Here is a 25300-nt window from a genome sequence, read left to right on the forward strand (position 1 = left end):
ACGATTTTGAAACATTTTAAAATACTATTTCTTACATGAAAAGAGCCCAATGGAAAATATGTCTTGCTTGGTTCCCAATTCATAGCCATTTAAAAAAAAATCACCTAAAGAAAGATTAATCCTGTGATCTTATTGATGTTAGTCCTCTGCTATTCCTTCCTTACACTTGATCATAAATCTGTTGTTAGATCACCGTTCAGAGTTGCATGTGACAGTTTTGAAGATTTTCATATTAACCTTCTCACAAGTACCGTATAATAAAACCAGAAGACTAGAGCACCTCCATAGTGGGTTTTTTTTTAAAAAAATATATATAACGCATTATGTGCAATACATATTTGACAGTGGTTTTTACTTGAGAGAGGCACGCAAAGATATGTAAATTGATGCTTTGCTTTCTTTAGAATTTTTAATAAATCTGGCTGTTTATGAAACTCATCTTTGCTGTCTCTAGATGGTTGGTGGGTCATCTGTAAAGGAAGTCAAATAATGCATTTGGGCTTTCTGGCAATAACAGTGAATTTTCTTTTCAGATTATATTTCCATTTTATGTTTATGTTCAGTTTCAGTAGCTCCCTTGTTTCTTTGTTTCTAAAGCCAGCTAGTATCCTCCATTTGGGTAATCTTCAAGCTCACTGGCTCTTCTGATTATTATGTTTGGCTGGCAAAAATCTCCTCATTTTGCTAGATGATATAATTTTGGCTAATTATGATACATTTGGTATTCCTCTTTTAAGAACTGCCTTCCAAAATAGCTTAATGAAACCATGACTGGAAAAATGAGATACAAGTATTTGTCATTTCTGTGGTTTGTGGTTCGGAAGCTGGAAACAGATTTTGCATTTAATTGAAGCTTGCAACTTTGGGGAGGACTTTGAGAGAAGCACAAAACATTTCACAAGTGTATGTTGTAATGTTGTACAGGTGTACGTGGCTTTTGATGGAGGAGTTGAATGCAAAGTGTTAGGGAACAGAATGTTTTAATAGTCCTGCATGTGACAGATTTGATGATCATGAGATTCTGTTTTCGATAATAATCAGATTCCAACTTTAGGAAGGCCACAAAAATTCATTCCCTCTTCATGACTGAAAGCAGTGATAGCCCTACAGCAACATGGGGGAGCCACTATACCTCAGGTCTAATTTAGTTGTTATAAGGTCCTTGGATGAGTAACCAGGCAAAACTCCAGCCGTTCCTTTAGTAGTTTTATTGTGCATAAAGCTTAAAAGCTGTGCAGAGCTTAAAAGTTCATGTCTGTATCTTTTTTTTTTTTAGAAGAATTTATTAGCATTTTCATAATACAACACAAACCCAGACCCACACCTACAAATACAAAACAATTACAAATACACATAATGCCAGGATTCTTCTTCTTGTTTATATACCTAGCAAAAAAAAATTTCTATTTCCGAATCTTGACGTTTGACTTCCCCTGCCTTTTCACCTTCGGTTTTAAATCCATATTTTACTTTCTTAACACCTTTTCTCTATAAAAAAGAATTTAACTTAAATTAAAGATAACACAATTATCTTCATCATCCTATTATATCGTAAATCTTAACAAAATATTCTTATAAAAACTAAACTTATTTCTTCTGTCCATTATCATGCTGCTTTAACTTAAAATCCAATATCCCCTTACTTATTCAAAATAAACTTATAATTAACAAACTTCACTCTCCGATTTCAGATACCATAGCAGACCATTTGAATTTTACATTTAGTACTTCATCCCACCCCCCCTCTGTCCATTGTCTTTCTCTGTCTTTCGCCGGAACCAATCCTCGAGATGTCTTCTTTTACCAAATGTCCACAGATCCAGGCAGTATTCACAACAGACCTTGCATCAAGTTTCAGGGTACACATCACATCATTTCTAGGCTCCTCCGTTTCTTTGTACCATACTTCTTCTTCTTGTAGATATCTTAATTCCATGTCCCATTCCCCCGAGCTCCCACCTCGGGGTCTGGATATTGTAAATTTTCCCGTTCCGGGGCTGCCACCCCCAGAAAACGGTTCCTTTTCCCGGAGTCGCCCAGCCATTTCAGACCATCCTTCAAGTACCCCTTTTAACTCTTTGCCAAGGTTTGCTTCCATTGTGTAAAACTTTTGAAAAGCCTCCTCTGTGGAAAGTAAGTTCTTTTTATTTATAATCCCACTCAAGACTTGCAATTTCCGATTAAGCAGTTCCAGCCTCAAGACAGCAAACATTTCTTCCTCCTTTAGACCAGAGTTCAAAACAAGTTCAAACACGAAGTCCAGCATTTTGGAGGAGAGGGTGAGTGTCAAATTTCAGTTCCTGTCTCTTCCTTCCTTTGTTTCAATTGTTTCCCACATCAGTCCAAACTTCCCATCGCCATTTTTTCTGAAGCCAGAGTGTAAAGATCAAAACTTTAAAAGGAGATATTTTCTGCCCACTTAATCCCCAAAGGGAAATCTCAGCAGTCTCAGTTTTCAAATTCCAAACACTTTGTATCCATTATTGTAGCAGCAGTCACTCAAACTGGTTGTTTTCTTTCTCTCCCGAAGGGAGGGAGGCAGGCTCCTTTTCCTCTTCCCCCCGGATCGTTCCAAAGATATAAAAGTCAATCAAAATCAGTCAAATACTCACAACCACCGGGTTCTTTCAATTCATTAAAGACAGGTAGAACTTAGACGCTCATCACAGGCTTTGCCGCCGCATTTACATCCCGGTTGGGGCATGTCCCCTATAGCCCGGCTCCGTCGTCCCTTCACCCCCACTCCCCCTTTACAGGGGGAGCGAGGGAAGGGTTCGGAGCCACAACGGGCACAGCCGGGGAGCCCAGGGTGCGGGACGCTCTTCCCGCACCCCACCGGAGCCCCGCTTTGCGGTAGCGGGGCTCCAAACCCCCGGGATGGACTGGGCGCCTCGCAGCCGAAGCAGCCCACAACCACCCGCAATGGCGTCGCCGCCGGAAGTAAAAAGTTCATGTCTGTATCAACCGTCTGCAGAATCTGGGAGTGGCCTCTTCCGGTTCTGACCCCAACATAAGAGCTTCGGTATATGAAATCCCCGCCTCCCCTCTTTTCGTTTCACCATTCTACGTATTTGGGGCAACGGAAATGGCGTGTCTTTCTCCTCTCCCTCTACCTGAGGGGAGTGCAGGGTCTCTCCAACATCCCCAGAGCCTCGGCTCTCAGTTCCCTTGGCTGCCTCCTCCTCCCTACTGGAGACATTGCTGTCTCCCCTGCTGGAAGAGGAAGTGCTACTGGTCAGGTGGGACTGAGGCTCTCTGTATCATCCCGAGAGCCCTTCCACCACCCTGTGCTGAGCCTGGGACAATCCCCTGACAGTTGTTAACACCATTTGAAGCAAACTGTGCCCATCTGTGATCATATGATGTGATGTCAGAAGTAAAGCTCTGTCATCTCTAAGCACTAAGGGCCAAGTTGGAGATAAGGGATCTATTGTCTCCCATCTTAGCAATAAGCATTACAGTACTAAGATCTGAGAGAAACCTGTGCCTGCCACCAGCTTGAAATTAGAATTGCCTGTTGTCATATGATGCCAGGTGATTGATCTGTGAGTGGCCTTGCCCACCTGTCAACAGTGGCCTGCAAAGGGTGGGCAAATTCTGGATCCAACCTTCGGGCTGCAAAGGTTTTCCTGAGGTTGAGTAACTTTCTGTGGGCCCCAGTCTATGCAGACATTCGTACCCTTATGTGCTCATTGGGTGTAATAATAATAATAATAATAATATATTTATACATGCATACATACATACATACCCTGCCCATCTGGCTGAGTTTCCCCACCCACTCTGGGAGGCTCCCAATTGAGTGTTTAAAAACAACACAGCAAGTCAACATTGCACAATTACTGATGTTCCATCTGCACAAGCATATCAGCTTGCCAGACAGAATGAACCCCCATTTCCTTCCGTGTGCTGTTCTGGAGGTTCTCCAGACCCCCTCGGGGCCAATTTCAGTCAGCACACATTGGAGAAGGGGTAGGGAGAAGCACAAATGTGCAAGCAGAAGGCCTTAATCAGAGGAGGAGCCCTCTGAATCAGGCCAAAGGTCCATCTAGTCTAGCATCCTGTGCCTAAAGATATGTAGGGGAGAGGGGGGCACCTTTCAACAATTTTTACTTAAGAATTATTTGTGAAGTAATACTGCTTTAAAAACTAAAGTTCTAAGTACCATTAACTAAATTGATACTCGAGGTATCCTCTCAATTTTTGCCATAGTTTCTAGACAAAGGCAAAATACCAAATTTTACATTTTTAATGAAGCATGTACTTTGTTGAAATCTGCCCCTCCCGGGGGGCAGTTATCAACGGGAGGTGGGGTACATTTCAACAATAGGAAAAAATCTACTAATTTCATACATTTTACCAAAATAAACTTCATTCACAAAATAATATAGTTATTATTATATAACTGCGGTGATTCCTGGATTGCTGTAAGGTTCTCAGTTAGTTGCTCATGAGTAAGCAGTCAGAACTCCGCTGTTTCCTTTAAAGATTTTATTGTGCAAACTATGTACAGTGCAGAGCTAAAAAGTTCATGTCTGTATCAAGCGGTGTCAGAATCTGGGAATGGCCCCTTCCGGTTCTGACCCCAACAAAAGAGTTTCGGTATACGAAAACCCCGCCTTCCATCCTTTCTTTTCACCCCACGACGTCTTTGGGACAACGGTAACTGCGTTCCCCCTGTATCGCCCTCGGGACTGTGGGAGTGCTGGGACTCTCTTGCATCCCCAGAGCTTCTACTCCCTTTCCCCTGTGAACTCTGCCCCTCCTCGCTGGACGTCTCACCGCTCCTCTCGCTACCAGAGGAGGAGCTGCTGGCAAGGTGGGACTGGGGCTCTCTGTAGCATCCAGAGAGCCCTTCCACCACCTTGCGCTGCAGCGGGGACAATTCCCTGACATAATCTGAAAGAGCCAAAATAATGGGGCTAAGCATTTTAATTATTAGGATCTTAATATTAAAATACATGTCTTAAACTGTATGGAAAGTAACATCTTAAACTTTTCAAATCTCCTAAATTTATACTTTTTTAATTCAAAAACAAATAATAAATTGTCTTGAATATTTTAAGTGATTATTAAAATTTTAAGAGGAAAAAAGATTTTATTTATGCTTCTAATGAGTTCTTTGTTTATAAATTCTATTTAAAGCAACAGTAGGCCTAACAAAACGAAGTTGAGTGTTTTAAATGTAACAACCCTGATTAGCCCTAATAGTCCTACTATAGACTGTTATAGGCTTATCATGCTTCATGTAGCCATAAACTGTAGCCTAAAATTATCCTGAAACTTTTTAATCCAAGCTAGGTGTTGATCTAAAAAATTACAAGTCAATTTTCATAATTACTTAACTGAAAAATGGTAAGGGGCACCTTTCAACACTGTTGAAATGTACCCCCCTAAGCTCTGTTGAAATCTGCCCCTGGTGCAGCCATTTTGGTTAAAGTATTGTCAACCATTTTAGAAAAATACTTGTGACTTATTGATAGTGTATTTAGAAGCATAATTAAATAAACTATTAGGTGAATAAATATAAATTACCTGATTAAAGGATTACTGGTTGATTAACTGTTTCAAAATCAAAGTTTCATTTTCACTTTTGGGGTGTTAGAACTTGATCCACTGAGTAACACAACAGTTGTAAAAAGAAATGGCTGAAAACTAAATGTCAGCAGTTACTCATACTAAAAGCTTATTGGCTGGCATATTGGCCAATCATTGTGCAGTATTAGAAGTCAGATATTCCAGTTGTTGAAAGGTGCCCCATGTTGAAATGTACCCCCCTCTCCCCTAATAAAGGCGCCTGGTGAGCCTCCCTGGGGAGAGCATTCCACAAGTGGAGAGCCACCACAGGAAAGTCCTATTCTTGAGTTGCTACCCTCTGGACCTCTCATGGAGGAGGCACTTGAAGAAGGGTCTCATATGGTGATTCCAGAATCCAGGGTCTGGGTTCGTTCATATGGAGAGAGGCAGTCCTTGAGATATTGTGGTCCTCCATGAGGAAACTGACCAGGCAGTAAGGCCCACTGAGCACAGTGGAGCTTGCTTCTAAGAAAACATTTATTAGAATAGCACTGTTGAGTATCCTTCAGTTGGGTGACAGCTCTGTTTTCAAGCCGCACCAGGTACCTTTCCCCCATAACTCCTATCTGATAGACATGGCAGTCCTGTATTTTGCTTCCTTTCATTTGGGTTCAAATGTACACCAATTACATTTAAGTGATTTCCCACCCTGCACACAGTGCTGCTTATTTTTCAGTATTTCTAAGATGTGATGTATTTAAAGTTTCATTATTGATCTGGGAATGTTAGATTTGTTTTCCTCTAAATATGAACGTATTGCTTTGCAGATAGCGCTGCCCTGAGCATCAGAAAATAATGCTGTAACCAATGTGTAAGGTACACTTGTTTTCATTAGATCCATACAGGTTTACAGCATGAAATAATTTGGCCGTGTCAGCCCAGCTGTGTCCCACTGGATGAAAAACTCCTGCCTGAGCTACTTAAAGAGGCAGGATATGTTACCCACATGGTGGGAAAGTGGCATTTAGGAATGTACAAAAAAGAATGCCTTCCAACCCGAAGAGGATTTGATACTTACTTTGGTAAGTGACATTTACTTTATTCCTCCTTTGTTTTCATTGGATGCTCCAGCATTCCGTAATTTGTTCTGGCTTAATAACGACATGAGATGAGTCTGCTGGTTCATCCCAGTGGCTGATCTAGTCCAGCATCCTGTTCTCACAGTGGCCAACCAGATATCTGTGGAAAGCCTGAAAACAGGACCTGAGCACAACAGCGGTCTCCCCACTGGTGAGTCCCAGCAACTGGCACTCAACTCAGAGGCATCAGAGGTATAACTTAGCCATCATGGCTGACATTTTCCTTAAAGCAGCATTTCCCAACCTGGTGGCTTCCAGATGTTTTGGGCTCCAAATCCCAATTAGCCCATCTAGGAGCATGGCCAGTCATTGGGCCAGGATGATGGCAGCTGTAGTTGAATACACTTGGATGGTACCAGATTGGGGGAAGCTGCTATGGAGGCTTTGGGGGATGGTGTAACTGCGTGAGGAGGACAAATGCATAAGGTGCTAATTTCTACCGAGTACAGAAGTTCGATGCATCAGGGATGTCACCTTATTATGCCTCTAAGATATGATTTCTCAAAAGTTGTTGCAGTGGCCTCTTGTGACCATGGAGGCATTGACTTGCGCCACTGATTTGTATCTGCGATACCAGATACCAGAAGAAGAATCGCAGCTGAAGAACTCAGAAAACATAAGCTGGGGAATTAGAGCTTGTGTTCTATCACTAAGTTATGTCCAACTTATAACCTCTCCGTGGCATGGAATTTTCTAGATGTGAAGCGTTGGATGGGATGAGTTGAAATGATGAGTTCTGTATGGTGGATTGAGTGAAATGAAACTCCCTGAAACTCACATAAGAAAAATGAAAGCATACAATGTAAATGTGTGGAATGTATGAAATACTGAATAGACTTGATTTTTCTTCTGCCTTCCATTCCGAAATAAGCGAAAATGTGTGTGGAACACATTTATAGTACAGGAAATGTCTCTGTCTCCCAGAAACAATATTGTCACATGCTTGTACATAAAATGCCAAAATGGAGCAGAAGTTGCCTGCTTCTCACTTGGCTCTTGTTGGCTGTCTTCGGGGACCATGTGTCTTTGTTCTTGGTTTGTTCCATCATTTTACTATTATGGATGGCCATGCATACGAGTTATGAATTATAATGAAAATCTTGGGTGCAATCCAGCCAAGGACATTGCTAAATCCTTAAAAGGCTAAAGGCATAGGACCGTGACACAAATTTGCATAACATTTGCAGATGCTAATTTATATGTATAGATTTAGGCGGACTGTCAGGGAAAATTGCTTAATAAGCAAGTTAAAAACCACAAAATTAAGTTTTTTTAAAAGGGGAAGAGGTAGGAGATGTCTGGGCATGGTGCAAAAGCCTTGGGGCTCAGGTCCCCAGGGCCATACCTTCACATCAGAATCCAGCAGAAGAGACTCAGTTAGTGGACCAGATTCCTCCCTGCCCCACCTTCAGCCTCCTGCAGGCCCTAAAAATCTATTGTAGGAGCATGGGGGCAGGAGGAAGAGGAGAAGGGCAAGCCCCTTTGCATAAGCAGATGTCTCCTTCTGCAACACTGGATGTCACACGTTGATTGCAAACTGATAATAGAGCTGGGTGAAGGAATTTAAGATGGTAGGATCCGAACCCTGCAAAGACTAGGAAAGACTGACTTGGGTACAGTAGCCATAATGGTCAAATTGAGGGGTTCCCCCAATACAATTTTGAAAGACGATAAAATGCATTGTAGGATTTTCCCTTCTGTATAGAAATGTGCACTTTTCACAGTTAACACAAGCTCCTTACACAATGTTGTTTCAATGTTGTCAGGTGCAATTCCAGAAAAAATAATAAAAAATTGGAAACTTCAAACGCCATGTTTAGGTAACTGAGGGTTTAACCCATGCTATATCATGGCATTGGTACACTGCGAATTTTAATTATCTTTTGAATGTTGATATCTGTTTTTTGCCTACCTTTTATTGATAATTCTGCTTTTTGTTTGTAATAAAATCTCTAAATTATTTAAAATCAAGTGGCATAAACATTTTGTTAAATATAATAAAGAAATATAGGACTTTTGTTTCCTCGGTGTGACTGCAAACCGGAGGAGTTGCCTATTAACTCTTATTATCCATTGGTGTCAACTCTGATTTGTGTATTTGTGTCTGTTAAACGGCACTAATTCGTGGTAAGCTAGCTGTGGAAGGATTTTATTTGGAAATTCTTCTGTTCTGTTTGGAAATGGGCATCCTTTATTCTGGAGAGACTGTCTAACTCACCAGTTGGTGTCAGCAGGAGATTGGAAATGTTTGAATAGCTTGCATGAAAAATACTCTTTGCAACATATAAAATAGCTTAGTAATTCTATCTTCAGCTGCAATAATTATTATAGGGTTTTTTGTTTTGTTTTGTTTTATAAACTATCTTGGCTGCCGTGGCTTTTCATCTTTGGCATTCCATAATTTCAGTTTCAAAATCTCTCATGCACTTGCCAATTTAAAAGCACCATTGGACTCCTATTAACCATGCAAGCATGGAAGCAGATGTTAATGGTTTTTGTTTTTAGTTTTTTAATGGTGGGGATGAGAGAGTTTGCCAAATGAATTGTTGACTTGTTTTATAAAAACAACCCTATTTAGTCCTGCTATTCCGCCCCCTCCCCCAGGTGTACCAGACCAGGTGAATTCCTCCTTTTTACTGACTTGCAAAGGGAGCTACGAATCTTACTGCCATTCTGCTTTTTAAAGACTCTCCTACTGAAATTGTCACAGGCATGATTCTCTGTTGATTTCTTGGTGGTGGTTTCCTGTTTGTGGAATGCCCTCCATTGTGAGGCATGTCTCCCTCCCTCATTATTGGCATTCAGTATAAATTTAAAAACATTCCTGTTTGTCCAGGCTGAAGGTTACTGACCATGGCAACCATGAAATTTGCAGCTTTGAGGGTATGTGATTGTTTTTATATGGTTTAGATACTCTAAAAGTTTTTAAATGTTTTGTATTTGTTTGCTAATGTTTTAAATATGTATTGTTTAAACACTTTGTTTCCTTGGTGCTCCTTTGAGAGGAAGGGTGGGAAGAGAAATGTAATGAATACATAAATTTATTGAATACATAAAAAGAGAGAATTAATCTCTCTCTCTCTTTTAGGTTACCTTCTTGGAAGTGAAGATTACTATTCTCACAAGCGCTGTGTGGCCATCGAAGCGAAGAACGTAACTCGATGTGCTCTTGATTTTCGAGAGGGAGAAGAAGTTGCAGATGGATTTGAAGACATGTACTCTACTAATGTGTTTGCAAAAAGAGCAGTAGATCTTATAGCTAATCACCAGACTGAGAAGGTACAATTCTCTCTCTTTCTTAAAATATAAAGTTGGAAATAATACATTTTGATGCATTTATGATCAGACGCTTTGGTGCAGCTACCTGTTCTTAGTCCCATTATAGTCGGAAGTTCATAATCAGGAATTTAACAACATATTAGGGGGGAGACATTGGCTGGGCTGTCCTACAAAATAGTTCAGAAAGAAACTGAATTCAGTTTCTCGAACATTTTCTTCGGTTTTTCTGCTCCTTGTATGAGAAATTTGATAGAGCAGCTTCAAAATACTGTAATATTAGTTTGTTTAAATCTCGGCGGCAAAACCTGTACCAGTGCCTCTGGCTGCCAGTGTGATGCAGTGAATAGTGTTGTGCTTGATGGTTGCATTGGTTCAGTTCCTTCTTCATTCACTGGCTCCCTGTGGCCGTCACTATGGCTGCAATCCTATACATGGTTGTCTGGTAAACAACCCCCTTTAACTCAGTGGGACCGACTTCACCTGCAAAGGTATCTCATTACCTAAGGTTGGTGTGGAGATAAAGTTGGAAGAACCTTATATATACTGCCTTTACGTCCTTGGTAGAAAACCTTGGTAGAAAACCATATATGTTATTATTAATATTGCATTGATATTATTAATATCAATACATTTTAAAACCGGGTGATCAATTAGATATTATTAAATATCAGTACAGTGGTACCTTGGTTCTCAAGCGCCTTGGTTCTCAAACGCCGAAAACCTGGAAGTTTTTGGAACATTTTTCGGAAGCCGAACATCCAATGTGGCTTTCGGCTGTTGTTTCCGGGGCACCTGCACCAATCAGAAGCTGCGCCTTGGTTTTCGAACATTTCGGAAGTCAAACAGACTTCCAAGTTTGGCACTTTCGTTTTTGCTATTTAATTTGCGTTTTTGTTTTTGAGGCTTTTTCGGTTACTTTGTTTTTGTGACTGTGTGGAACCCAGTTCAGCTACTGATGGATTGATTGATTGATTGTGTGACTGCGGAAATGGATAAAAGCCCCCCATCCAAACAATGACTATCAGTACTGGTAAGAATTTTTTTTTTTATCATCTACAATACTGTCTTATTTATTTAATAGTACAGTACATTGATTATTGCTTTCATTTTATGGATCAATGGTCTCAATAGATAGTGTTGCATTACTTTCTATGGGAAAGCGCGCCTTGGTTTTGGAACACTTTGGTTTTGGAACGGACTTCCAGAACGGATTAAGTATGAGAACCAAGATACCACTGTAATGATAAATATTAACATTATTATTAAATATTCATCTAAACCTCTTAATGTTAAACATCTCAAAGCAATAAGCAGTAAAAACTAGCAATATAAACCACAAAAAAAGAAATCAAAGATGCAATACAATACAATAAGGTACAAACAGGGAGAAGTCCAGCCTTAGTGGCCCAGGAAAAACTGAGAAAAGAAAGTTTCATCTTTAAAAGATGTCTCAGGCAGATTACACAAATGGTATTCCCTGTCCCGCACACTAATGTAGCATGTCTGACCCAATTACTGGTGTGCCCTGCTCTTAAATATTGCTAGATTTCCCTAATGAAAGCAAAAATTGAATTTGAAGGTCTGCCTGGAGCTAGATCAGCTTATGGCCCTCCAGATGTTGTTGGACTGCAGGTCTCATCATCCTTGACTGCTGGCCATTCTGGCTGGGGCCAATGGAGTCTGGCAACATCATAAAAATGGGGATGTCTTCAATTAAATATTATTTTATCCTTGAGAACTGAAGACAGAAGGCAGGAAGGAAGCCAGTAGTTGCAGCTGGAAGCTTATCAGCCAGGATGCTGATTATGGCATTTAATGATGTGGTCCCTTTTTTTTGGTGTTGTGCCTTTTTTGCAACAGCCTCTCTTTCTCTACCTTGCTCTGCAATCAGTCCACGAGCCTCTTCAAGTACCTGAGAAATACACAGAGCCATATTCTTTTATCAAGGACAATAAGAGACGCAAATATGCGGGAATGGTGTCCATTATGGATGAAGCTGTGGGAAATGTCACAGCAGCCCTGAAGAAGTATGGCCTTTGGGACAACACGGTTCTAATATTTTCTACAGGTAAGATTAACAATTAGATATATGCACATATTATTGGCAATTTTCTATCGGCTATTAAGCTGATTATCTAGCAGGGAAAATGGAGATTGGGGTTGGGAAAGAATGCTGAAGACTTAACTTGGTATCTGTGTAAGGAATGTAACCCCCCGACAAAAAAAATGAGAGTAAAACTCTTAATAAACCGTCCCTGAAATCCTAACACACAGCTACCCATTCTGTTGGCTACAGCAGAATGCTTCTGTCAGCAGGGGCAGTTGGAGGTGGCTAGGAAAGATTTGTGGGCACCACGTTGGTGACCCCTTGAGAAGAAAAGCAGTCCAGAGCTAAGGCTGCATTGGTGAGACCCTGCAACCAAAGAACACATGTGCTTCTTATTTACTTTGTACAACACCTGGGGAAAAAAGACCCAAGTTTTTTTTGCTTTGTTGCAGTCTTGATACGATAGGGCAATTTGCAGCATTTACATTGATAAATACTACTGCAATTAATCCTACTTGTAGCCAAAATTGCAGTGGCAGTTTCTGTGTGCTGGAGTGGGGGGGGGGAGGAGTTCTGAAGTGGGGAGCTGCCTCCTTGTGTGAGGCTCGCACAGATGCTGCAGATTGAGCCTGGGGCCATCTGCATGCCAAGCAGGTGCTGTCTGTGCCACTGAGCTTGGCCCTTAGCCTGCTGTTTGTCGTGGCTTCTTAATGTGTACCCATGTAGTCAAATATTATAGTGCTAAATACCAGAAAGTATGGGAAGCAATAAGTGGGGCTTCCGCCTAACAGAGGCTTAACAGTGTCTTGATTGTCAGAAATTCAACAGACTTACCTGTTCCAGGCACAAAAATAAAATTATGGGGAAGGGTGTCTCTGTTGTACCTGATCATTGCCACAAGAGGGCGCCATAAGATGCGAAGTAGGGCTTCTCTTGTGAGAGTGATGTTTGATGGAGCCCACATACTAATTTATTTCCACGGTGCATTGTGATTACTTCCCTTTGGTTCAAAGTAGAGCCCATTTTTTACCGCTAACACTAGGAGTTTTCAGCCTTTGTCACAGTGTTCCTCCCAAGGGCAGCAAACAAAACAATCTGTGTACGCCCCCCTCCGGCAACGGCTGCTACAAACTAATCAACATCCTGTTCCTATTTGGCATCCTGGAGAGTGTTTGTGTTTGGCCTTCTTCTGTAGGTGGAAATGCCAGAGAGTAATTTGGTCCTGTGGACAACATGAGCTGATGCGGTATAACGATTAGACTAGTGTCCGGCTAGGACTGCCGAACCCAAATTCCCCAATCCCCACTCAACTGTGAAGCTCACTGCGTTACCTTGAGGCAGTCGCTATGTCTCAGCCCACCTTTTACCTCACAGGGTTGTTGTCACAGTAGCCATCTGTGAAAGGCTAGCGTGATTGTCTCCATATTGCAGGGGATTGTGTGACTGTGGCTGAGAGACTGTGGGTATCTTACAGTCACCTTATGGTTGAGGAAAGTTATGAATTGGGATCTGATAGAGCCATAGAACCTACTTTTCCACGTTGTTCCAGTATGAAAACTAATATCTGGGCATCTTTCTGAAACATAGCCTACTCTTTGAGATGGCCTTTGGAGTTCAGAGATAAGTTGGAAAAGGAACTTTTTTTTTTTATTTTGCTCTGAGTCCTCTTTGTTTTTTACTCCTCTTAAAAAACTCCACTCGGGTTTGGGTGGGCTATTAATCTAAATAAATAATATAGTGAATTATGCATGAGTCTAATCCTGAATTGGTTCAATTTCAGCTGAATGATATCAGTATAACAAAAGGTTTAATAAAATTATGGTGGCATTGTTTTAAAACAACATATAAGAATGTAAGTAGTTTAATGTGCAAATTTCAGGGGACAACAGGTACAAGCCAAGCCTTTAGCTGCTTTGGTGTAAAGACACTAAAATGTTACTGTGTGTAAATATAGTGGGGGGGGGGCATCACTGTTTTGCAGAATGAGGCTGAGTTTCCATTTCATTCATTACCAGCCAGCAATTTGTTGGCGTATGCCTGGGACCCTACAAAGATCCATATTGTTTGCCCCTAGAGAGAACTGCAGTGTTCTACAGATCCTATGCAACCAGATTAAGATTTGAAATGATGAATTGATTCTTAATATGTGTGACTGGGGAGGAGCTTTGGAGTTCAAACTGAGGACAGCGGTCTTCACAGATACATACCTTGAGCTGCTTGTGCACAGTGTAGGTCTTTGATGTATTTGTTAAATGTCTGGCATCAGTGGGAGTATAGAGAGGCCCGTTCTGCAAGTGATTATAGACAGCACACACACACACACACACACACACACACAAACACACAGAGTCTTAAATTGTTCGGTGCATAAGTTCAAGAGTCCAGTTCAATGGGAATGCCAGAGGTCAGAAATCAACTTGCTTGGTTGAGCTATGAATTGGAGCTTTCATAGAGGCTGCATAGCTGTAGTAAATACTATTAATCCTCCCCTTTCATAAGGACTGGAAGGATTCACCCACACAATTTAAAAACTAATAATGGGAAAAAATGACATGCTTTTATTGCTATCTTTGGCAGCTGGTTCTAAATGCTTCATCCAAGCTGAAGTGTACAGAAGAGCTGCTTGTAGACTTGCCCCCTGCTTCAGTCCAGTCCTCAGCCTCATGCCTTTTTAATAACTAAATGTTTCAGACATTCCATATCAGCACCACCCTCTATAATTCTTGACATATTTAGTCTCCCTTTTATTGTTCCTAATATAGATAGTTCAGACTCGTCAGATGGTTCCTTTTTTCCACAGAGGGATTCCAGCTGCAGTGTGCCTCTTTCTGCTGGTTGGTTGATATTAATATATTGACATATTACTTATTGGCCATGTTTGTACATAACAGTAAGCCAGAGTATGGATTACCAGGAATGAGCAAGCACACTAGTACATGCGACTCATACTGTCTCTGCCCTCCTCCTTTTCCCTTTGTTGCACTGGGAGGAAACACATGAGAGTGCTGACTTAGTATTACAGTGGTACCTCTGGATACGCACACCTCTGGTTGTGTATCCTTCAGGATCCGAATGCGGCAAACCCAGAAGTATTTTTCCGGGTTTCACCACACATGCACAGAAGCGGTCTACCGCCCCACGCACATGTGCAGAAGTGGTCCCTCCGGTTGAAGAAACCTCAGGATCCGACCAGAGCTCCAGAATGGATCCCATCCGCAACTGGAGGTACCACTGTACATGCAAACTAGCCCTTGTGTCTTGTTTCTCTCCAGACAACCACAAGGGCAAACCAGTAACAAACCACGGTTCGCATGGAATGCTAAGCCGTTGGTCTGGTTTTGTTTTTTTCCTGACATGGCAAAAGGTATAGGGTATGTGTGATTTGAACAGTATACACCAGCATGCTTGCTCATTTCCGGCAAGCCATACTTGGTTTAATTCTGGTTTACTGTTACATATGCACCAGGCTTCTGCGGATGCAAATTCATCTTCAGTATGATATTTGCCCTTGGTCTGATCCATCAAGGCTCTTCTTCTCTACTTAAAAGAAAAAAATAAATGCTGTCTGATTCTGCTCGGTTGCTGCCCAACATTGTTTGGAACAAAATTGTGGGTGGGCTTCAACTAACTCGTTGCGTCTATGAAGCGAGGTCTGTTTGTGCAATGAGATTTTCCCCCTTTTCCCACCAATGGAGCCTGGCACCCCCTCAATCTGATCTGCAGGGCTTAATAGGAGCTCTACCTTTGCCAATTTCGAGTGCGTCCACCCACCTTCACTCTAGGCACCATAGCTGTTGCTTCATTGCCCTGAGCTCCTTGGAAAACCAAAATGTGCCTTCATCCACAGAAAGAGGATGCTCTCAGGAGCAATTGTGTCATCTGTTCAAGTTGTTTCTCTAATCCAGAGATCAACCAGGACTTTTGAGGCAATGGAGACTTACCCGGAACAGTCAGAAAACCATCTAGATCCATTTTGGCTTGATAGGTGTCTCCACCCTACTGGAGGTTAGGCGTTCCTGTAAGCTTAAACTTCATCAAATAGATCGGGCACATCCAACAAGTAGATCATGATCTACTGGACATCTGTGGTAGATCACTGATAGATCAGTGGCTCCCCCCAAAGAAGCTCAACAACTTTGGCTCCCCTAAAAAAAAGCTCAGCAAATTTGACCTAAACCCCCCAAAAGGGGGTAGATCACTGCCAGTTTTTAACTCTGTGAGTAGATCGCAGTCTCTTGGGAGTTGGCCACCCCTGAAATAGATGATTAGGGCCTCAGTATGTGCAGATATGATCCCCTATTTGTTCATTTAGGAATGAGGTTCTGTAGACCAGGGAAACAACAGATAGGAAAAAAGGATAAACACCCCTCCCCATCCCCACACACTGCTTCTTTGCTCCTAATCACTCCATTCCTCAAAATCAGTTTTGATCCCTAGCTGAAGAAAGGGTATAAGGGTATTTGAGGTTTCATTACATGCATGTCTGTGTAATGTGTAGTTAGGCCGCTAAAAATGTTTGTTCCGAAGTAACTTACACTGAAATGGAAACTTGGACTCTTCCAAGTAAATGTGTTTCAGATATATGTTTAGTAAATATGTCTGTCACGTTCTTTATTACCGTAACTATAGAATTCTGGCCACCACCTCTGTAATATGTCAGTTGTATTAATAAATACTACATTTGGCATATCCTTCTACAAGGATACCTTAGTTTCTAAATGTTTTTAAAATTCCCTGAGAAGCTATTTTGTTTTTCTCCTGTATGGAAACAGCTTCACCTTTTGGTGTTCTGCATAATTTCACAGGTTCCGTAAATGGTGCAGAATGAGACAGTGAAATGTTAGGACTTGTGACAAGCCTGCTGAGATCTTAAAACCGACAAATGATTTTCTAGTTAATTAATAGCCTGTCTTTTTCTTGACATGGTACAAGCCGATCTGTCACCGCTGCTCAAAAGCTGATTGTGTGCTCTTGTTTGATTAATCAGGTCCCTTGGCTTCAGCCAAGGCGCACTGGTACCCACGTCTGTGCACAATGTCACAAACAATGTCACAAACTACTTGTGATAAACAAGCAAAAGGTTGATAGGCACACACACAGCCCGCTCTTTATTTCTTATTCTTTAATGAAAGCAATACAATTTTATCATTATAAACCAGGCTAACATGTAGGGCTTGCTTCACACCTAGATGGATTGGCATGTGAAAAGGTGCCATGAATGTCTACTTTCCTGCATGTACTTGCATGTAGAAGCAGAGGCATGGGATGCAACGATCTGGCCACTACAGTGTGGTGCTAACACAGGCTTCTTCAACCTCGGCCCTCCAGATGTTTTTGGCCTACAACTCCCATGATCCCTAGCTAGCAGGACCAGTGGTCAGGAATGCTGGGAATTGTAGTCTCAAAACATCTGGAGGGCCGAGGTTGAGGAAGCCTGTGCTAACACATAGGGCAACATATGCTCCTTAACAGCCAATAGGAACAACTGATGGGTATATAAATGCTTTTGGAGGGTGGGATAAATAACTAACCATAGCTTCTAGGTGGTGTAGATCTTTGTAGTGGGTATATTTGGCTTCTTGGCAATTCTATCAAAGTCCATCAAAAGCCTTGGAGTGTTCTTCTTCAAAAACTCCTATGTTCAAATCTGTGATTATGTGTCCTGAACAAGTCCATTGAGAATATTGCTATGATACCCATGCAACAAAAAGCCACATGATTCAGAGAAAGAGATCTGAGCTTTTGAATGAATATAATGATGTGAAATGTGCATGTGATACCACAGTAGTTACAGTATTTAGATGCATTTTGTTAGGATTGCATATATGCTTTTGCAGATAAATGTTCCAAATATGCAACAGCGACATACATATATGTATATGTATGTGTAATGTATGTGAAAATGAAAAGATGGCTTTCACACATCCACAATACACAGCTTTATTATGAGGATATGCTTCTCTCTGCTCTGTACTTAACCATCTGCCCTACACATCTTTTAGAACTTGCAAAAATTTGGCAGGCTACAAAGATTGTTTAAAATCCTTTTAAGTTTATGGAGACACAATCTACTTGAGGGTTGAACAATACTAATCCAATCCAGTCTGGTTCCCTGCTGTGCAAGGTATTGTCCAGTGCTACAGGAATATCCTGGTGGAATGGACTTTACATGTCCCAAGGTTAGCTTTCAGCTGAGATTTCCTCTCAACTCTGCTTTTGCCATCTTGTCAAAGCCGCCACCCACCCACCCACCCCAGCAAGTCTTGCCCATCCTAAAAACAGCTAAAAACTGTTAGCACATTCTGAAAGACTCTAATGCATGGGTAGGCAAACTAAGGCCCGGGGGCCGGATCTGGCCCAATCGCCTTCTAAATCTGGCCCGCGGACAGTCCGAGAATCAACATGTTTTTACATGAGTAGAATATGTCCTTTTATTTAAGATGCCTCTCTGGGTTATTTGTGGGGCATAGGAATTCGTTCATTTCCCCCCCTTCAAAATATAGTCTGGCCCCCCCACAAGGTCTGAGGGACAGTGGACTGGCCCCCTGCTGAAAAAGTTTGCTGACCCCTGCTCTACTGAATTGGCAAAACAAGGAACAAATGTTAACTCCCAAGCCTTCTGCTTTGCTTTCATAGATGATTAATATAAACAGCACACTAGTAGAGCTCTGTGGTGGACCAGCCAGGTTAGACACCCATGAGATTTTGGTATGGTCGGGGGGGGTGTGTGTGATGCAAAAGTAGAAAGATGACTGCAAGTGCCTGAATAGTTAGGGAGCTTCATTTATTCATTCACTGATTTGCTACATTTATATAACAGATTGCCATATAAGTTACATGATAAAAGGAGGAAATAAGAAATGAAGCATACCCAGGGACCAGTGATTTCCACCTGTTGCGTTAAGGTTGCATAAGGACCAAGTGGAACAGCGCAAAAGAAAGCGCTTCTGGGATAGGGTAGGAGAAAACCAAGTGGCATTTGGTTCCAGCCAAGGTCAGTGGGTCTCACCTCTCAAAGGTCAGTGGGTCTCACCTCTCAAAGCATGTCCTTTTTCATGCAGTAGCTTGATTTGAAGCAATGTGTTGCAAAGTGGAAGCACTTCAACATTTCTCACTATCATTAACAACAACAATTTCTCACCAACATTCAAGGAGCATCACAAATGTTTAAGATAAGCCGCGTTTATAGATCAGAATTCGAGAGTGCTGTTGTGCTCAGGTTGTGCTTGTAGTTTTTCCATGGGCTTGTGTGAGAACAGGATACTGGACTAGGTGGGTCACTGGCCTGACACAGCAGCACTGCTCTTATAGAATCATAATTGTAGCTTTGGTAGGGACCGTGAGGGACATCTGGTTCAACCATCTGCAATGCAGGAATCTTTTTCCCAACGTGGGGTTCGAACCCACAACTCTGAGATTAAGAGTCTCATGCTGTACTGGCTGATCTATGCTCTACCAACTGAGCTATTATGTTCTTAATTCAGTTGATATATGGAATACTTTAGAAGTAGTATCAAAAATACCTTCATTGTTAGAAATTTCATAGATAACGGACCATTACTAGCTAAAACCAATTAATCTCATTGTGCATGGAACCCCCAGTGTGAGCTGAGATCTTTGTACACAGAAGCCTGTAAAAGTAGGCTGTATCTGAATGTTGCATCCTCCCTTCTTTTTTGTAATGGACTTCCTGTTAGAGGACTTCCTGCTTGCAGAAGGTTTGTAAGAAGGAGCTCACTTCAATGCCCCACTACATTGGGGGGGGGGGTGCGGACCTATGTAGGCAGGAACAAATCCATCACAACAACAACAACAGCTACTACTACTCTTACCTACTGTCATAAAGCAAAGTAAATTTCATAAAGCAAGCTTTGGCCAAATAATGAAGAAACATCATGGATACTGTTCTGGTGACAATTAACAAGGTTTTCCAAACCCACTTAGGCTGAGCAAAATTTATACAGGAGACGACTGTTGGAGCTACAGTGTTCCAGGAACGTATATAGATCATATTTGTTGAAGTTCCAAGATTATAATTTTTTTAGAATTAAATCCTTTATAAAAATCAATTATATGATGGGTTATGTTTTACCACTAGGTCCATTGGCTGCATTGTTCTGTTTTTTTGTGAGTTATGTAGTTCTTTGTGAAGAGATGGAAATGATTATCCATTTGTTAATAGCAGCACGAATAGCCATAAACTAGAAATAGGGAAAATAAACCCATCCCCCCATCACTGGCTGTTAGAAGACTTAGAGATTGTGTGTGTGTGTGTGTGTGTGTGTGACCAAAGGAGGCAGGCGGGTGGATAATTGTTTTATGGAGAAATTGTGCCATTTCATAGCTATTTGGAATAATAAAGTAGAATGTGCTGCCCAATATTATACTTGGAGTCATACAAGAGAATAATAAATTTTGGACCAACAACATTGATCTGTTGTTTTCCTGTCGTGGTCCGCTGTAGAAAATTTGACCACGTGGATTAAATTTCTCATTTTATGTTATCCTGTTGTTTAGAGATGGGTTAAATCCATATGTACATACATACATACATGCCACTCCTGGCATCAGAGAAGGGAACTGATTGGGAAAGCAGATGCAAATAGGTCTGATCAGCTGGCTGGAGTTATAGTTCACACTAAATAAAGCCACTTCCTTGGGTTTTGGCCTGTGCTTTGCAAGATATGGTACTGTAATTACAGCTGCTCTTTATTTGAGAATCGTTGCAGGAGAAAAACAGCACCACACTAGCAGCGGAGCAATTCCCTGACACTGAGCTTCAGCCATGTCACTCATGCCACTAATGCTGAAATGTTTAATCCTTTGTTTTTATTGTTGGTGTTCCTGGGTTGGTTTGGGGGCTTTAGATGCTGGCCAGTTTTCATTGGCTGCAGGGATTGTTATTGGAATGGCTGACAGCTGTCTGCCAGGCTGTCTGCAGAGCCTTCCTGTGCTCACTGCTGTTCAGCTTCACAGAGCTATTGTTCGCCTTGAGCCCTCCCTCCCCGCTCCCTGCCTTAAAGCCTTTCCCAGCCATATCCTGATATGGTAAACCGCTTAAATTAGCTCCAGATTGTTCTGTTTATTTTGTGCAAGATAAGCGACAAAGTGCAGCCACAGCCGGCCACCTCAAATAAACTGAGGAGGAAAGAGGAGAGCAAGGTAATCTGGGTGACCAAATGCAGCAGTCCCCAAACAAGAAAGGCAGACACAAAGCGTTAATATGCATAGATCATTTCCTCTCTCCCTCACAGTGCCGCTGTGCTAGAGAGCGTATTCTTGGAAGTAAGTGCAGCATTCTCATATAGCTGGCAACCTTACTAGGAATCCCTGCTCATTTCCTCAAGATCTTGTGTTTGTTTTTTGTTTTTGTTTTTTTCCTGGAAAAAAAAATAGGGGAAAACCTTCTGTTGTCTATAATGATGTTTAAAAGCAGCCTCCCTCATATGCGTCAGTCTTGATCATAATCCCTCTTACGCCTCTACTTCAGTAGATTTTGAATTTCTGACTGTAAAAGTGTTTTCCACGCAGCTTAGAGTGTGTTAAGATTGTGAGATTCGGCTTTCTGAAGTTCTTACACAACATCTGGGAAAGTGCAGCAATAATGGCCTCATTTCCTCCATGGCCCTTTTGAAGGCATTACAAATATACATCTCAATTAGGTCCTTAACTTAAAAAAAACCCCTCAGATGAGTAGATCCTGTTCCAAAAGAACACACTGCTTCAAAAGGCATAAGGGGATGCCCAAACGGGGCATTCAAAATAAACTTCCTTCTCTGAATAAGAACACATAAATGTTCCAGCCACATTTTAGCAGGTTTTGACCCTCGGAATTCAGTATTCCATTCAGTAGACACAGGTTTTTGGCTACGTTCCTAAATAAACTTGCACTGAAGCAAGTTCCAGTGAAACCGGTGGATCTTCCTTCCAAGAAAATGGTTGGCATCTGCAGATATTCTACATTAAAACAAAAACAAGCTTAACTATGTGGGACAGCCATTTGCTTTGTTCAAGACCTTGTGCAAGAATGTGACAGAAGGAAAACAAGGTTGCATTTGGAAAATATATTTCGCACATATGTGGGAGCTTATTTTTACAGTTATAGAGAAATGCATATAGTGGATGTGGTGGTATTTGGAGTTGCTACAAACCTCATTATTTTACTCACTGGTTCTTCCTAGGCTATGTGTTTAAGGCTGAGATACATGCATCCTTTTGTTAATCCTGCAGACTGTTCATTTTTATCTCAGGAGCACGTTAAGGAATGTTTTGAGGAGGAGGCTTGCTATTTTCCAGAGCAGAGTAACCTTACCGTAGCTGCTATTATAATTGAAAAAGTCAGCTCTCTTGAGTTAGCATGATTATTATTCATCATATTTTATTTTCCTCTGAACATTGTGTGCACATAGTCCATACTGAATTACTCTCAGGTGACAGAAATCATGTGTCAGCATCTCTTATTCTTGGAATAGCTCGAAGTAGAAGAAATCAATTTTTTATTACTTCTGTTGCTGTGTTTATTAAAATGAGAAGGCTTCTTGGTTTGGTTCCATATTAAAACAGGAACTCGGAGATAAGTTGGGGAGGGGAGAAACAACCCATAAGTACGTTCATGCTCTCCACTAAGTTTAATTGACACAATAGTCAACACAGTAGTGTAAAGTTGGGAGGATTTGAAGGTCATTTACTAATAATTATTTGTACTGAGAGGGACTCCTACAATCCAAACCAAGCCCTACATCATGGGTAGGCAAACTAAGGCCCGGGGGCCGGATCTGGCCCAATCGCCTTCTAAATCTGGCCCGCGGACGGTCTGGGAATCAGCGTGTTTTTACATGAGTAGAATGTGTGTTTTTACTTAAAATGCACCTCTGGGTTATTTGTGGGACATAGGAATTCGTTCACACACACACCCCAATATAGTCCTGCCCCCAACAAGGTCTGAGGGACAGTGGACCGGCCCCCTGGTGAAAAAGTTTGCTGACCCTTGCCCTACTTCTAAACAGGGTGATGGTTGCTTGGTTATGTAGATGGGGTTGTAGTATCTACCTGTTCTGTTCTACAAAGGGAAGAAGAAGAAGAGAAGAGAAGAGTTTGGATTTGATATCCCGCTTTTCACTACCCGAAGGAGTCTCAAAGCGGCTCACATTCTCCTTTCCCTTCCTCCCCCACAACAAACACTCTGTGAGGTGAGTGGGGCTGAGAGACTTCAGAGAAGTGTGACTAGCCCAAGTTCACCCAGCAGCTGCATTTGGAGGAGCGGAGACACGAACCCGGTTCCCCAGATTATGAGTCTACCACTCTTAACCACTACACCACACTGGCTCCTTCTGTTAGCTGAGGAGTCTTTGATCTAGTGGAGTGCTCCACTAACAGTAGAGGAGTTCCTGGAGATTCCTTCTTCAGATCTCTGGAGCAGATTTCCAGGGGGCACAGAGATATTACTTCCTTCTTCTGTTAGCAAAGGCATCCGCTGAATCAAAAGCCTGTCTGCACACAAAATGATTCAGTTTGTGGCTTCTTATAAAAGGGCTAGATCACCTGTGATTCTCCAGGTGTTACTGGACTACAATTCTCATCATCTCTGCCCACTGGCCTTGCTGGCTGGGCTGATGGTACCCATAGTCCCAACAACAAATGAAAGGTTACAGGTTTCCCCATCCCTGTGCTAGGCAAATCTTTGAAGGGTCTTCCAATGGTTGTTAGCTTAGTGGAGCAGCTGTATTCAGTGGCGGTACATTTCCAGTGTTACCAGATTCCAGGGTCAAAAAACAACAATGGTCACAGTCATGCCAAGTGTATAACTTTGTTGATCTGTATCTTTGACTACTTATGGAAAGTGTATCTGAAGAAGTGTGCATGCACACGAAAGCCAAACCAAGAACAAACTTAGTTGGCCTCTAAGGTGCTACTGGAAGGAATTTTTTTTATTTTTTTTATTTTTTTAATTTTTACTTATGGAAAAGCTAATGTTAGGCTAAAATGGATCTTGCCAAGATCCAGCAAAGGCAATCCTTACATCTAGAATAGAGATGGACAGAATACATTTAATAAGTGGTTAAGCAATCTTGCTTCATTTACATGATGCAGCTACCCAGACTAAGCTTTTCTTGACTTCGGTATTTGGATTTACTTTATAGGTTAATTAACACTTGCTTTTGCTTTTTGTTCATCCACCATTGTGAAGAGAAGCTTAGAATTGTAAGCTATTTGTATTTCAAATAACAGGGAATAGGATCAAATTACTTCAGGGGCACACAATGAGGGATTCATGGGGATTATGTCAGTATACACAACAGTGACCTAGCTAAGCATGGCTCCTTTTCCTAATGTGAGCAGGCATGCTTCACGTTCTCTAAGACACCTTTGAAGCTTTCTTACCTGCTCTCATTGGCATTTTATTATGGCCTGTCATCTTGAATGTAGTGTAAAATATCAAGGTGATTACCCAGCTAATGGCATCTTGACCACCAGCAATTATTATAGAAAAGAACTTCCTTTTGACTTCATGTATGGGTGTGTGCGTGTGTGTGTGTGCGTGTTTAAGAGAAAGAAACAGTCTGCAACCCAGTTTAAAAACCAATTTTACAATTCTAGTTTGTGGTTTTTAAGACCCCCGATTTTAAATATGTACCTCTGAATATTCTTAGCTTGTTGTGATATCCATGTATGCACATGACACTGGATCATAGGAAGAAAGCACAAAGTTTCTTTCATGAGCTCTTCAAATTCTTGCTGATTTAGTAATGTTGGTTTATTCTAGGTCAAGCATTCATTATTTTGCTGCCTTGCAGTTCTTAAAAGATGTTCATGCTGATAAGCCAGTTTATACTAGTTATCATTGTCTTGTCTGTAGCTTCATGGGCTCACACTGTACCAGGATATCTGGCAAGTCTTCAGATGGAACTGATCAGAAATGGGGCTACTTTTCTGCTTTATTGATTCATATAAGATCTTTAGCAAGGCTAAAATTGAATCAAGGTCCTGATTCTCAAAAACCTTATACTAATAAAGCAATTCTGAAGCAGTTCTAGGGACATGAGAAACATCTGTCCAAAGTTCATGAATAATGATTTTTTCAGCCAAAATTTTACATAAACTGCCTGAGTTCCCACTTTCAGTGCCTTGTTGTAGAGGAAATGAAAAGAAATCTGTTGCTCTTAGGTGAAGATTGGAGAGAAGTATGGAAGAAGCTTCCTACAAGCAGTGCACATAATTTAATTATGTGCACAAAAGTTTGCCATATGGACTGTTTCCCTCGATTTGGAGGAAACAAAAGAAATAAGAAAAGGGAACTGGAATGGGATAAAGTTGATCA

At 41.4% G+C, this 25300-nt stretch overlaps 1 protein-coding gene across 2 annotated transcripts in view; it reads left to right on the plus strand.

The window, feature by feature from the left end:
- The window catches only part of ARSB (arylsulfatase B), a 66165-nt gene that overhangs the window by 5767 nt on the left and 35098 nt on the right, over window positions 1-25300 (plus strand). For both annotated transcript variants that reach the window (XM_033164170.1, XM_033164169.1), the window contains exons 2-4: window positions 6413-6599; window positions 9745-9935; window positions 11796-12003. In XM_033164170.1, coding sequence (XP_033020061.1) covers window positions 6413-6599; window positions 9745-9935; window positions 11796-12003 — 586 coding nt within the window. The remainder of the gene's footprint in view (window positions 1-6412; window positions 6600-9744; window positions 9936-11795; window positions 12004-25300) is intronic.

This window comes from Lacerta agilis, chromosome 11, assembly GCF_009819535.1.
Source record: "Lacerta agilis isolate rLacAgi1 chromosome 11, rLacAgi1.pri, whole genome shotgun sequence".
Classification (NCBI taxonomy): Eukaryota; Metazoa; Chordata; class Lepidosauria; order Squamata; family Lacertidae; genus Lacerta; species Lacerta agilis.